The following is a 14,861-nucleotide window of genomic DNA, read 5'->3' as shown; positions in this document are numbered from 1 at the left end:
GCTACACATCAGAGAATCATGAGATGTTCTACAGGCTATTTGTGTATCTACAGTACACAAGACACAACCAAAGTGCAGAGTAAGTATCCATGTCTGACTAGTTACATCACATTAATGTTTCCCTCCAGTGTTTCATGTACTCTCTGTATCTCTCTGCATGAACTCCTGTCCATGCTGGGACTCAGAGCTGGTGTGTAGGGAGCTCTCCCTGTTCTTAGCAGGGGCATTCTCCTCCTCAGCTTCCTCTGGGATGATCTCTGTTTTCCCCTCCTCTCCTCCATCCTTCTCCTCCACCCCCTCTTCCTTCTCCTCCACCCCCTCTTCCTTCTCTTCCTCCACTACCTCCTTGAGGTGCCCACGGACCAGGAAGGGGGCAGGGCTGTCCCCCATTGCCTCATCTTTATCAAAGTCTTTAAACTTGTTCTTGGCTCCTGCTATGTACTTGCCCAGGAAGCTGTTCCCGTCGCTCTTGTCACTGGGCTTTACGACACTCTGATGGAACTGCTTCATGTCAGAGTACAGTCTCCCCACAACCTTGTTCAGCTCTGTGATCCTGTTCCCCACATCTGGCCCAAACAGAACCCAAACACAAAAGAGTTCAGGAAGCTCATTTGAATTAGAATTCAATAATGGCAAATAATGCATTTGTTTTCAGTGATTTTTTTTATAAACTGAAAATGACAAGCTTTCTACATTACAAGTTTTTCCATTTTTGAATTGTAGATTAAAATCACGTCCTGAATTGACTGAATTCAAATTGATTGACCCCAACCGTACAGTACAGATCCACAATAGAACAGCCATAGATACTGTTCTGTCAACGTTCCAAACTTCAGCAACATATACAATATCTGTACAAGACTCATCCAAGGCTTTATTGTGGGGACACATTTGGTTTGACAGCAGTTCATCAGCTCACCTTTGCGTTTTGTCTCTTCAAACTGCCGGCGGGCTGCTTCTATGTAGCGTTTCACCAGGGCTTTCATCACCTGAAGGCGGTACGGCACTCGGCCCTCCATGGACCCTCCACTGCTGTTCAGTGTATTGTTAGACTGACAGGGCAGTGTGCAAAGAGGATCAAATCATTCATTACAACCTTTCTCTGTTATGCATATGTGTAACCCTATTGATAAAGTATGTTTACTGTATGTTACTCACCGCAGAAGTAATAGGGGGGTAGTCTGGGATTTTCTTTTGGGTGCAGCAACAGAAAAGGCGCCTATGACAAAGGAAGATAAACACTCGATTAGCTGTTTTCTTACCATTTCCATTTTGTTGCTGTTAGTTATGCTCTAGCTTAGAGAGGCTGGTGGAGGTGGAAATCTGAGGGCAGGCTTATTGTAATGGATGGTATGGAATGAGGAATGGTATCAAACACCCATACATTGGGGTCATGTGAGGTCGAGGGTGGCACTGCAGGTAATGACCGTGTGCTGAGGCCCCAGGAGTTCACCCTGAGCTGGCACAAACAGCAGGTGTACAGCAAGCTGCAACCTGTATACATATACACACACACACACACACACACACACACACACACACACACACACACACACACACACACACACACACACACACACACACACACACACACACACAAACACACAGGGGGATTGAAAGCACACAGTCTCCCTTCTAATTGAAACAGCATGAAGGGACTAAATAATAAGATGGAAAAGAAACACGTGACTTTATCTAATGGTCATGTCACTCTCAGATCTTCTTAATCCCTTGCTATGCACTAACAAGCTCACGCAACAGTACCGTTCTCATTTTGTCTGCAACATTTTATCTCATATATGAGAATTACGACACTTTTAAGCATTCCATTCCATGCATTACAATGAGCCCGTCCTCTGATTTCTACCTCCATCAGCCTCCACTGAACCAAGTCCACTCATTGACTTGGACTACCTCAGTAAATAGAACACGGTCTTGGGTGAGGGGATGATGTTGAAGGGTACAGGGATAGTGGAGCCCTCTCTGAAGTAAGTCAAGTAGAGCTTTGAACGAGCAAACTTCCATTCCACATCAGCATCATCCTGACAGAACAAAACAGAGCCATTCAAAGACGACATTACCAGAACAAACAAATGAGCCATACTGCTCACCAGTGCTTTCTTTCCTTTTAAATGATGTTCTAAACTGTTGATTTCGGTAGGTTTAGGGTTTGGGCTTGGCAGACACCAATAGCATACACAAAGCCTAGAATCAATACTAGGAGCTCTCTTATGACTGCAAAAATGATGTGAGGGAACACACCTAACGAACGAGAAACACTTGCAAAGCCAATTGTCCCATCACTTTTGGGTCCCCTGAAATAGGGGGACTATGAATACAAAGTGTTGTAATTTCTGCATGGTGAAACCAATATGTACACACATACCATCAAATAAAAACTGAGAATCTCTACTTTAACTACTTTTACTTCAATAGTAATTGATTGATTTCAAAACTTTTGGAGTGTAGAGCCAAACAAAGAAAAAATGCTTCAATGTCTCATTACTTATGCAGAGCACTGTATATGTACTATATTTAACAATCTGTGTCTGTGTCCATACATTACATATCGAGTATATGCCTTACCTCAATCTTCTGGAATGAGTTAGTGATCATAGCAATAAGCATGTTGAGCAGCACGATCACAATGACGAGGGTGAAGACCCCATAAAGGACATTGCCCATAAGCTGTGCCAAAGAAAACTCTGGCATGTCCACATAGCCTGTGTTAGCCGCCCCGAACATGGTCCAGAATAAGAAGTTGAAGGTTTCATTGAAGCTGAAACACCAACAAATTACAATAATAAACAATAATTCGATAAAGTATGGAACATGTTGTCAAAAAATACAGTATGAATTCAAAACTGAGAGACTTCCATACCGTCCAAGATGTGGGGAGGTAACATACGGCATATACATGTTATTCAGTCCACAGAGGAAAGCGGTTCCAATCATCATCAACAGAAACATGAACCTAAGTGGAAAGGGAAGCAGGGAGTTTTATTTACAGAACAAGTGTAATGGACATTATATACATTGAAGCTCATAAAACCAGTGTGTACTGTATGGGGCTAAATAAATTATACATTATGCTACTATATGGAATATAATTTCTAAGCATTTCAAGATTCAAGATTCAAGATTCAAGATTCTTTATTTGTCACGTGCATACAAGTATACAGTGAAATGCAAAGGTGACAGTGCCACAGAGTAGTGCAACAATAAGTTTTAAAATAGAATAAAATAAAATAAAATAGAAATACTAAAAAAATATAAACAGGATGAACAGCATTTCTGGAAGCATCTTGGCTAGCCTGTCTTTCAGTGCCTAACCTCATCATGTCATCGATCATCTTGGCGATGGAGATCTGCAGGGTGCCCAGGGACTCATGCGCCGGTAGGATGGAGGCAAGGCGGGTGAAACTCAACATGCTGGTCACAGCAAACAGCACCTCAGAGATCAGCTGAGGGTCCTCCTGCCACCACTGATCTCGCTCTGCAATCACCACAATGGCTAGCCTTACTGTAGCTACAAGGTACTATTCAGGTTAGGGATAGTTCACTCTATTTCGTCAATAACTGTGGTTATCCATACTGTATACACCTTCACTCCAGTCAATAACTGTGGTTATCCATACTGTATACACCTTCACTCCAGTCAATAACTGTGGTTATCCATACTGTATACACCTTCACTCCAGTCAATAACCAATGCACTTTTCAAGTCCTTATCCTGCTTATTTAGCAACTTACAGCAGACACATAGATAAATACATTGTTAAATTATCGGGATAAGGACTGGGAAAGTGCCTTGGTGTATCGACTCTGGTGAAGGCATGTGGTTATTCATAGAAATGAGATTTTAGAGGGAACTATCCCGCTGCCTGACTTGGCAGATGGCACGTAGTTTGTTGGCTTGGGCAACATGTGAGAACACTGGATCGTGTGAGATTGTGTGCTGATACAAGATGTTTATGTGTGACTGACAAAGACAGACGGACATCTCACGTGTTTGGGTGAAGTAGGCACACTCCTCAGCGTAGTTCTGGACCTGACACAGGAAGTGGCTCTTGAGTATGATCAGAATACGCAGAGCGAAGGAGGCCATGTACGTGCTGAGCACCATCATGTCCAGAATGTTCCACCAGTCCAGGAAGTAGCCCTGCAACCCCTCTATCCACACCTCCTTGCATTCACCCCAGAAGTAACCTGGGGGGGCAGCATAGCGTCCTCTAGAATTCCTATTGTCCTAAAACATTTAGAGCCAGTTTCCCAGACCTAGGTTAAGCCCTCTCCTAGACCAGGAATCTTTTTAAATAGAATTTAGTCAAGGATTTGGCTTAACATGTCCACAAAACTGCCCCTTGTGGCTAAACTCTTACATGAAGCCTGAGACTTAAGCACTGAGCATAACATTGACCTACCAGTCACCCAGATCATATGGATGGAGTTGTGGATGATGTTTTGCTTGCGGGATGCAAATTCAGCACGGTACTTCTCCATGTACATAGATTCAGCTAAGAGGGTGATGATGAACCACAAGTAGGAGGCAGAGTGTAGGAGGAATTTGATAACAGGAATCTTCAGTGTCTTCCCAATCTGTAACAGCAACACAATTCTTTCAACAATGTATCTTAAAGTTACACAATGTATCTTAACTACTTAATTCATAATGTCTACCCTTTCTACAAATTTCATGTCACATGTCTATTTGCACAGAAAAAATACTACACAAAGAAAATACTCTCAGCTCACTTTGGATTTTGGAGCAATCCAGTAAATCATAGAGAGTACAGGCATGGTGAGGAAAATCCCCAAAGAGACCAGAAGTTTCCAGGATGTCTTGCTGCCCCTCCACCCGGAGAGATTTCCACACCAAATGGAGGACAGCACTTGCTGGCAGATGGGATGAGTCACAAACTTGAGGTGGGGAAAAAAGGAGTGAAAACTACACTTCTTCACTTACTCTCAAGATCGTTCTTGGTATGTTTGCATTGTATGTTTGTTCGAAGACAATTTTGTTCAGGAGAATGTGAGGAAAATCAATAGAGGATGGTAATTTAATTTATTTTCCTATGAGGGAACTTCATTTTTAGATTTTTTTTTAGTGCATACAGTACAAGACACAAGGGTTTTTGCGGATATCCACATACAATACAAGACACCAAATGTACTGTTGACCTGTTTCTGATTGTAAGTGATGGCCAGACGCAGGCGTGACAGGCTTGGGATCCCCTCCTCGAAGGTTTGCTGGTCCAACTCATCATCATCATCCTCGTCACAGTTGTTGAGAATGGTGGTGACCTCACTCTGGTTCCGACACATGCCCAAAAGCTCTACTGCAAAGTCCTGACACAACTCCTCTAGACTCAGGTACTGGGGCTGTGGAACATTATATGAATATGGAATAAGGGGAGTGGACACATGTACATTTCGCTAACCCTTATTTAAACATCTGCTGAGACGTTCTGTCGATTTATTGTGCTTTATTTGGTCTGTGAATACAATATATTGTTTATTACATATTTGATAAAATATGACATGTTTTAGAAAAGATTACACAAATGGTGTTACTGTATTTTTCCATTATCATGAAACACCTCCTACCTTAAACTCTTGCTCTTTCTTGGAGAGCTTGCGTAGCTCGCGGCTCAGGCGGAAGGCACTCAGCATGGCATCCTCGGTGGAGATGGAGAGGTAGGCGCGGCTGGCGATGCCTTTGTAGGTGTTGATGCGAGACAAGGAGAACTTAAGCAGGTCGTACTGTCTCCCGTTGCGACACTCCAGACAGGTACAGGAGATGGAGTGGGGCAGAGGGATGGCATGGCCCTTGCTGGTCAGCATGCTGACGATTTCATACAGATCTTTCTGACAGGCCAGGGTCAGCGGGGTCACTCCTGGGGCAAACTGGGAGTTGTCGATGGAGTTGTCGAATATGGCCATGGAGAAGGAGCGGACGTCCATTTTGTTGCCCTTCTCCTGGTCGAGACGGTCCAGGAGCCTCTTGACCATATGAACCTGGTTAGTGTCCACTGCCACGAGCAGGGCCTCGTGGATCTGCCTAAAGTCGAGCTTGACGCCCAGCATGAGGGTGGCCATGGTGTCTTCGTGGCCCAGGCGAATGGACAGGTTAAGGGCTTCCCTCCACAGACGGTCCTCAGACTCCTCCAGCTGGCGAATGATGCCATCACCAGTGGACAGCAGACTGCTCACTAGGACTACATTGTCCTCCTGAATAGCTGCTATCAGATCCGGGGGGAAACGCAGCTTTTTGTTTGCAATCTCCCGCCATTGATCTGCCTGAGAAGATCATTTGTTTTTATGGACAGTGATTTGATGGAAATAATCATATTATTGTCTGATACCACATGAATACTTTGTTATGAAGGGTTATGCACTCACTGTAGCACTTTGACATTGTTAAAAAGTACATCATTAATTCAATGTATTATAATAATAATAATAATAATAATAATAATAATAATACTGCTACTACTACTACTACTACTACTACTACTAATAATAATAATGAATCTTCTATTTCAACAGGGTTACATTGAGTCCTCATTACATCATAGATGGAGCATAATCAATTATTTAAACTTCAGAAATGTGAACCAAAAGTCCCACGGCAATTCTGCACAACTCTTACTGTAACATTTTCCATGTTGATTAGGAAGAGAGAATGCTGATTAAATCCTTCTCGTAGAAAACCTTCGTACAGTCCTGGAACTTGGAATGGTGTGTTGGATTTGGCGAGTGAAAGCCTGCTAGACAGACCAAGGCAGGATCCTCCAGGCAGCGCTCCTTCTGCCTCTGTTCTGTTCAGCTGCTTCTGCTTGTACATCCGTTCCTGCACAGACCAGTACTGGGAATGTCCCATCTGATTTCCACTCAACCAATAACAAACACTTCCCAGGAGAAGCAGAACAATTATATCACACAACACCTCATTAAGGCCTTGTATAGTGCCTTTTGGTTTTAGTTTCTGAACTTTGGATACAACCTGCAGGTTGTGTGCATCTGTGTGCATATTGTTATAGTTTGTTCAAAAGTATGCAGCACAGTATATTGGCAACAATGAGTGACCCTAGGGCCTACCTCAAGTACCCTGTATTTTACTACTCTGTCACAAAAGCAATTTCCTTGCCCTGCACTGACATTGCACAGATAACTTTTCCCCTTTCAACCCCACCTACACACACCAGACAGAGTGCATGATACTAGCGGAATACCTTTATTTTGATATGGGACTGGACAAGAAAGATGCTCATCCGTAAATACGCCAATAACCCCAATGAGTAGAGTATAGTTTAGTAGTGATTATATTAAATTCCTTGAAATACACCACCTGATAGAGAAAACTGGATTAAACATAATTTCTGGAAAGTATTTTTGAACACAACAAACCAGTTGTTTCTTTTGCTTTCATGCTTACCTGATGGGAAAATAAGATGCCCAAAATAACTTTGTTGTTGTGTGACTTCCTCCTTTCTCCCTCAACACTCTATTTTCCCATAATTTGTTTTGACAAAGTGAGAAAAAAACATATTTATTCAAATGGCCACATGCTGCTATAACACAAAAAAATATATAGACTGGCTGTTAAAACAGGATGCAACGTGTATTCCCTTAAGATGACACATTGATCAACTGACCATGACCTTCTGACACATTTTTTTCATCCTCATTTGGAGAAGTACAGTTGTTCCATCCGGAACGCGGCGTATTAATTACACTGATGGACTCTGGTGGACCTCCTGAGCTCTCGGAGGAAGCTGGGACGCCGTCTGTGCACTCACGACAGTACCTTTGCAATTCAAATTAGACAATACATCAACCTTTGACAGGTATGCATTTTATTCACTGTATAAATCTGCTGATAATATACAATAATAGAAAAAAAAACATGTGCTTGTAGCACTGCTACACTGCTAATGCACTGCTTGTGTCCTGTGTGTTTAACTGACTGCTGAGGCAGAATGATGTTGCTATGTCACGGCAGTAGATTTATTGTATAAGCAAAAGCAACAGGTTATTTTGCATCACCGAATGCAATGATATTTTACCTACCTTGTTAAGTGGGCTAGCCTACTCAGTAAGTGGTAGTGGTTTATTAGGACAATCTCGAAATGACTGACTGATTATCTGTCTGTCTGTCTGTCTGTCTGTCTGTCTGTCTGTCTGTCTGTCTGTCTGTCTTATCCATTCCATTTTGTATCCATCCAGTATTAGGACAAGGTATCAACCAGCTTTGAGAGCAATACTTTATATAATGCTTTATAATATGCTTTATAGTACTTTAACAGAGCAATCTTTGGGCTTCAAAGGCCCAATCTGGGATGTGTGCATCTGTTAAATGGCCTTTTAATTTACATATACCCATTGATTCTCAAAGAATATGACTCTATCCAGTGTGCTTCGAACAACTATCTCTCCTTATCATGACCCAAGGTCACTTTATTTCATTGTTGGTAAACAATATATTTGTAAACAAACAATGCAAGCTTTGAAATATTTTTTTAAATGATAATTTAATTTTCATGGACTTAGTCCTTGCATCCAGAGCTCTGTCTATGAATTTGAGAGTGATCACATTTTCCCAGCCCGATCTTTCATCCTCATACCAAAACAAAAGGTGGACCACCCATTTGGTTGATAAACGACTTACGGATTGCATCTTTAACTTCCATTTAGTGCACGGCACAGGTTTATCTGTGACCACAAACTGGGGAGCCCAAATGTGAATAAATTAATCGCAAGGAGGAAGCCCAGCAGTGGCAGGGAGTGAGGGAGGGAGGGAGGGAGGGAGGGAGTGTAAAATTAAATCAGTTTAATTAAGGCTGCTGAGATGACAGAGGCTTTTACTCCTTGTCTATTGGATTACCAGGAATGCAACCTTCCTACGACAATCTGCATTATCAACGCAATCTCTCTTTCTCTCTCTCTCTCTCCAACCCTCCCTTTCCTTCTCTCTCTCTTCCCCTCACTCCGTTTCTTTCTCCCTCCCTCTCCCGTTGCAGATGGGCAGTACTTGGGTAGTGAGTAGAGCGCTCAGCCAGTTGTGTGTGTGTGCAGTAGAAGCGTGAGAAGGAACTCCAAACCCAGTCAGGCTGGATGAGAAGCCTGGCTCTCTCCAGCGTGTGGGATATATAGCCCTGGCAGAGTACTGTGGTGCAACCGAGCCCACAGATAAAGGTAAGACCGCATGTGTGTGTGTGTGTGTGTGTGTGTGTGTGTGTGTGTCTCTCAGTGTGTGTGTGTGTGTGTGTGTGTGTGTGTGTGTGTGTGTGTGTGTGTGTGTGTGTGTGTGTGTGTGTGTGTGTGTGTGTGTCTCTCAACAGTCCTCCGCTGGACAGGTGTGCATGAGCAGGAGTGCTGGAGGACAGGACAGGACTGACAGTGATCCTCACACTGTCAGTCCTGAAACACCAGTGCTTCCTTCTTCAAACTGAATTTTGGATTAATTTGGAAAACCTTTGAGTGTTTCAGTTTATTATGCTTGTCATAATTCCTTAGACAGGTTTGTGATTGCATAGCTCAAACATCACCGCTGCCTTTTTCTCAGTCAAGTAACTTTTGACTTCCCTCTATTGTCCAACCATACAGCAGAACATTGCCGTGCACATTTGTACAGAGAGAATACAGTAGAGAAGCAGTGTTTTCTCATCTGTGCCTTTGCTACATGATTTAGCATATGAACGCCCACGGATGGTTATTGTAAAACTTCTTGGTTGAATTAGGAGCTGAAGAAATGACTCACTTCATTAAATAGCTAACCATTATGTACGGTATTAAAGCCATGGTGGGAATCTAGAATCTTTTCAAAGACACAGCACAGAGCACTTTTCAATCACCTGGTCTCCGTTGAGGCTGTCATAATTGGTTTGTGACAATATAGCTCTCCAAAAGCTCTTTTTTTTTCTCGGGCCCCCTGCTGTATAAGTATGATAATTGCAGTCTGTGCTCCAGCACAAGATAGCAGTGTGTACTAGACAGCTTGCTGGATTGTTTGCATAGAGAGCTTGCTATGCTTTGCGCAGACAGTCACTCATTCTGCTGTTTGCTTGGTGGCACAGGAGGGAGCCTGCATAATTGCATTTTGACAGCATGTCCGACAGCACGACTGTGCGTTACTAACGGCCACAGGAGGTAATGGGGGTGAATTCAAGCCCTTGGACAGCTCCCCTTTTAGCGATTTCCATTCTTAGGGAAACAGATGATAGAGAATAGCTTAATATAGCCACCTGGCTGGTGCTGCTCACGTCTCTCCAATCTGTCTCACCTGGGCCTCTGTCCAGCTCAGAACCACTGACCACCCACCATCCTCTCTGTCCTCATGGTCAGGCCTGGAGGTGATGCCGTGAATATGACCTTGGAAGATTTTCGAACAGTGTAACCTTATTCAGAAGTGAAAGTGATTCACAGTGATGAACAGACAAATGAGTGTGTTTGATATCAACTAGCAATAACACTCACTCTTTTTGATTGTACTTTATGATGAGTCACAGGCAGAATCGCAGGTTGTGTGTAGCTTTGGTTCTACGTATAACTGGTTGCATGACTGAGGGCTCTTATACAAATGGAACGATTATTCTAATTGTTCACCAAATGTCGCAGGCATTTCTAACAAGCAAAACATTTATTTTGCAATTCAACCAACTCAAACTCAAAGCAGGTCGCCTACTGCCGGACTCAGATTTGAGGTAGAGGTGCATCAACAGTATGTGCTGCATAGACAAATTCCACAATCTCAAAAATAATTAATCTCTCTCAGAAGTGTCTAGATTATAAAATAAATGGGTGTGTTGTAAGTGTAGGTCTATTGATTTCCCCATCCTTCGGAAGCCTGTTGTGAAACGTCAGAGTGAGTGATAGCACTTAGCCGACTGCATCACATGGTGTACATGGACAGAGCTGGACAGAGCTTCACGCCTAACTTTGGGAAATATATCTTATCTTTCTCCAGGCAGAGTTGTGCAGAAGTCACACCGACATGGCCTTAGGCTTGGTGCTCAATGGTTCACATTTACCCTGTATCAAATGTAAAACGACAAATCCATTCAGTTCTATCAAGATAGCTTGTTGCACCGCCAGTGTAGGCACATTTGAGTTTTCTTATTGAAGTTGGTCCATTAGACTTGATCTACTATAGTATTGGAGTCCTGGTACTGTATACCCCTTGCTGGTGTAGTAATGCACTACTTACCACCTCAGCAGTCTTAACATGAAGTTCTGTCAGTATTCCTCTGGCCCTGTTCTGAGGTAAACTGATGGTACAGTACTATTCCACCCTTCATTCTCCAGATAGATGAAGCTCATCTCTTTCAGCACAATTGGATGTGCTTGACCTGTCCTGTAAAATCTCTCTCTCTCTGTCACGCTCCCCATTGAACATATTCATTCACAGGGATACAATAGAAATGAAGAACAGTATCTCACACCTGTAAACCTGGTCTTTAAATAGATTAATGGAAAGAAAGCTCTTTCACCTAGCCAGACTTGGACAGAGCTCGGCAAATTCTTGAGGAAATATGGCACCTTCCTTTTTGTAAATGTCAGGTCTCCACTTCAACTTCCAACAATGACATGGTTCAAAATGAGAATGGATTTTGTGTCTGTGGGGGGCGGTCCTTTGACAGTTTCTCAGATGGTAGATGACTATCTTATTTCTCATTAACGGGGAAACGAGGGCCAGCCTGGTGGGTGTTACACCGGCATGGGAAAGATCAGCTGCTAATGAGATTAACCTGATTTATGCTCCAACATATCTTTTGGATGGGGGGGTTCTTCGGTGACCATGTTCATGTGATGAATAATGTTGCCTGAGATCCGTTTCGAAACCCAGCTTGGTCACAAACTGCAGTTAATTTCTGAGCAGCAAATTCAGCCAAGGTTTTTACTTCTGCAACCTGTCTGCTGGGATATTTTATTCCTTCTGATCATGGAGAAATAATTCTTAATTGAGTACAATGGTAACACCATAAATTTCACCCCAGAATGCAGTTATAAATGTATCGTTAGGGTTTGATGAATAGTTGGTTCATAAAAGCTTTGTGGAAAGTTAATGAGTTTCTGCCAAAGACTAATATTTAGTACCTCTACACTCAGTGAATTAAAACAGGCTTAGCTAGATATCTGCTCACATGACGGACTGTCTGCTCAATTTATCAGAGCAATTTAGTAGTATGAAAAGACTACCGTATATTATGTTTATGTGTATGAGCACGTATGTATAGGCCAATGGAGGCTGGTGGATGGAGACAAGGGGAGGACGGGCTCATTGTAATGGATGGAAAGGAATAAGCAATGGTATCAAACACATGTTTTATACATGTTTGATACTATTCTTCATTCCGTTCCGTCCATTACAATGAGCCCGTCCTCCCCATTTCTCCCTCCACCAGCCTCCACTGGAACATTTCTGTTCCCTTGTTAGAATCTAAATGATCTTATATTGTTACTGTCAGGTTGTTACTCTGTAAATGAGTCATGCAGGACTGCTCTCTTACCTGTTTTGTCATTCCATGGATGTCTAGATGTAACGAGGTGTATTGTGACCTCTGGTCTTGCGATGGCTTGTATGATTCCTCAACACACCTTCCAGAAAAGAGCGGTGCAGCAAATGGTGCAAGAACCATCAAGCTCATTAACCATGTTCCCAGGACTGGGCTGAACCAAGCCGGCCTAAGCTGTATTGTTCTGGCCTGGTTATGCTCCCAAAATTGCTGCTGTACAGTAAGTTTACAATGTGAAAGAAAAATATCTGAGCCAGCACAGTACGACACGAGTGGTATAAAGTGTGTCCTCCCCTACCTGTGTATTGGCCTTACTTAGGGTCCTTTTTCTCCCTAGCATCCGATGGTGCGATGGCCTCCAGGACCAGACAGGGCAGTGTGGGATGTAGAGCTTCTCCAGCTGGGGTACCTCTCGACATCCTCCCACTCCTCCTCTTCCTCCTCCTCCTCCTCTGTGCCCACCCGCTGGATGCCCAGGGTCAAGGTAAGACTGATGGGTTTTACTACCTCCACATGACTCCTTGTGGATGTGGGGTTTTGATTTTCACTGGCAAACATCTCTCTCTGAACCACCTCACAGGATGATGGCAGTTTCTCCATCGTGCATTTTGTTCCCTTAAGCGATAGTTTGTGTGTGTGTGTGTGTGTGTGTGTGTGTGTGTGTGTGTGTGTGTTGCGTGTTTGTACGTGTGTGTATTCCCAGGGACTCGTCATTGGAATATCGTTTTCCTATGTATGGCACAATAACCTCTTGGAAATCTAATTGGGCTTGTCAGTCTTCAAACGTGGTTCATTCATCACACAAAGGTGCTCCATGGGGTAAGATTTAGCATATGCATTGGGTAGTGTGTGTCTACCTGGGTGCAAGGTGGGTCTGGTTGCTGATTTTGGGTCCAGATTTAATCTGCATCTCCCAGGGAGTCAAGGCCACTGTGCCCTCTGCTGTCAGAGCACCTTCACTGGCTCCCTCCTCTCCCTTCCCTGTGGCCAATCTTATTTATAGCATGGCCGGAACTGCCACACTAACTGGTGAGGGCTCTGAAACAAACCCTCACTCTGACTGACACACACACACACACGCACGCACACACACACACACACACACACACACACACACGCACACACACACACACACACACAGACAGACACACACACGCACACACACACAGACACACACAGACACCACGTTCACTCTTGCTACAAACAATTGCCAAGTTTTGGGGTGGGGTTGGCGGGGTGGCATGTGGGGGGGTGGGGTGGGGAGGGGTGGGGGGGTGGGGGGGGGTCTGGGATGGAATTGAAGCGGCTACAAGGTTAATGTGGAAGAGTGGAGAGGAGTGGAGGAGCGTTTTAACATTCTTCCCTCATACAATGAGCTCTGATTAATGGGCCTCAACTGTGGCACATGGCAGGGTAGAATACACCAGCCGTGGAGGAGGACAGGTGTGCATAGGGAGCAAGACAGGGTGTGACACACACACACACACACACACACACACACACACACACACACACACACACACACACACACACACACACACACACACACACACACACACACACACACACACACACACACACACATCCTGGCTAACTCATACCTTAAACACACAGAGGATCATACAGTAGGACACCAAAGGGATAGGCATACATTCTGTCAATGAGGGTAGAAGAGTTTTCTTGCTTCTCTTGTTTTGGTTATTTCTGATGAAGACAGCACGTGTACCTTGGAACACAACAAGAACCGTACACTGTGCTGCATTGACCAGATTTGTGTTAAAGATCCCTACATAACCTTCAAATCTGAACCGCCTTCAGCGAGGGGATTTTACGTCTTTCTGTTGGCTCGGCTGCGTCTATAGGCTAAGATTCATTGCTACGAAGGCTTGAGTCTGGGCGACAGAGACAAGGCCATAAAACCTTGGTGAAGCGCCTCTAAAGTTAGTCTTTTACAAGGACAGTAAATTGTGTTGAGAAAGGTTGGAGGAGGGAGGGCTAAAGCCACTCAATGTAAAAGGCCTTGTTCCTCCTGTGATGTATGGTTGTCCATGAGCCGCGTTCTCTTAAATGTTGGTCTGACCTTTGTGGATGTCATACATGGCAGCAGCTTTGTCACATCTGAAGAGACAACATCAGGATAAAGGATAAGGACAACATGATGTGGAGTTAAAGAATCTATCTATGCATCGGTTTATAGGATGGCTTGATTTGCTAATGAGACTGTCGTATGGATGGATTGTACCATAGCAGTGGGCAGGGGCAGCTGGTGGGCTAACCATGTTACTGCAGATACGCCTTCGTCCCTCAGGTTTATTTGGCTCCGGCTCTGTTTAACCCCCTGCT

General features: G+C 43.8%; 1 protein-coding gene across 1 annotated transcript; it reads right to left on the bottom strand.

Annotated features, from left to right (window-relative positions):
* Positions 1-35: 35 nt before the first annotated feature.
* On the bottom strand, positions 36-6,667 carry trpc2a (transient receptor potential cation channel subfamily C member 2a; the record flags this gene model as incomplete). Its single annotated transcript, XM_083685096.1, has 14 exons — positions 36-47; positions 343-566; positions 920-1,052; positions 1,159-1,219; positions 1,915-2,042; positions 2,587-2,779; positions 2,882-2,974; positions 3,334-3,496; positions 4,009-4,209; positions 4,425-4,599; positions 4,756-4,920; positions 5,182-5,382; positions 5,608-6,300; positions 6,653-6,667. The coding sequence occupies 14 exons, from the start codon at positions 6,665-6,667 to the stop codon at positions 36-38; spliced, it is 2,457 nt and encodes an 818-aa protein (XP_083541222.1).
* Between the last annotated feature and the right edge of the window lie 8,194 nt (positions 6,668-14,861).

This window comes from Argentina silus (assembly GCF_951799395.1).
Source record: "Argentina silus genome assembly, chromosome: 14".
NCBI classification, from domain to species: Eukaryota; Metazoa; Chordata; class Actinopteri; order Argentiniformes; family Argentinidae; genus Argentina; species Argentina silus.
Note: the sequence above shows the minus strand (reverse complement) of the source record. Positions and strands in the feature narration are given on the sequence as shown.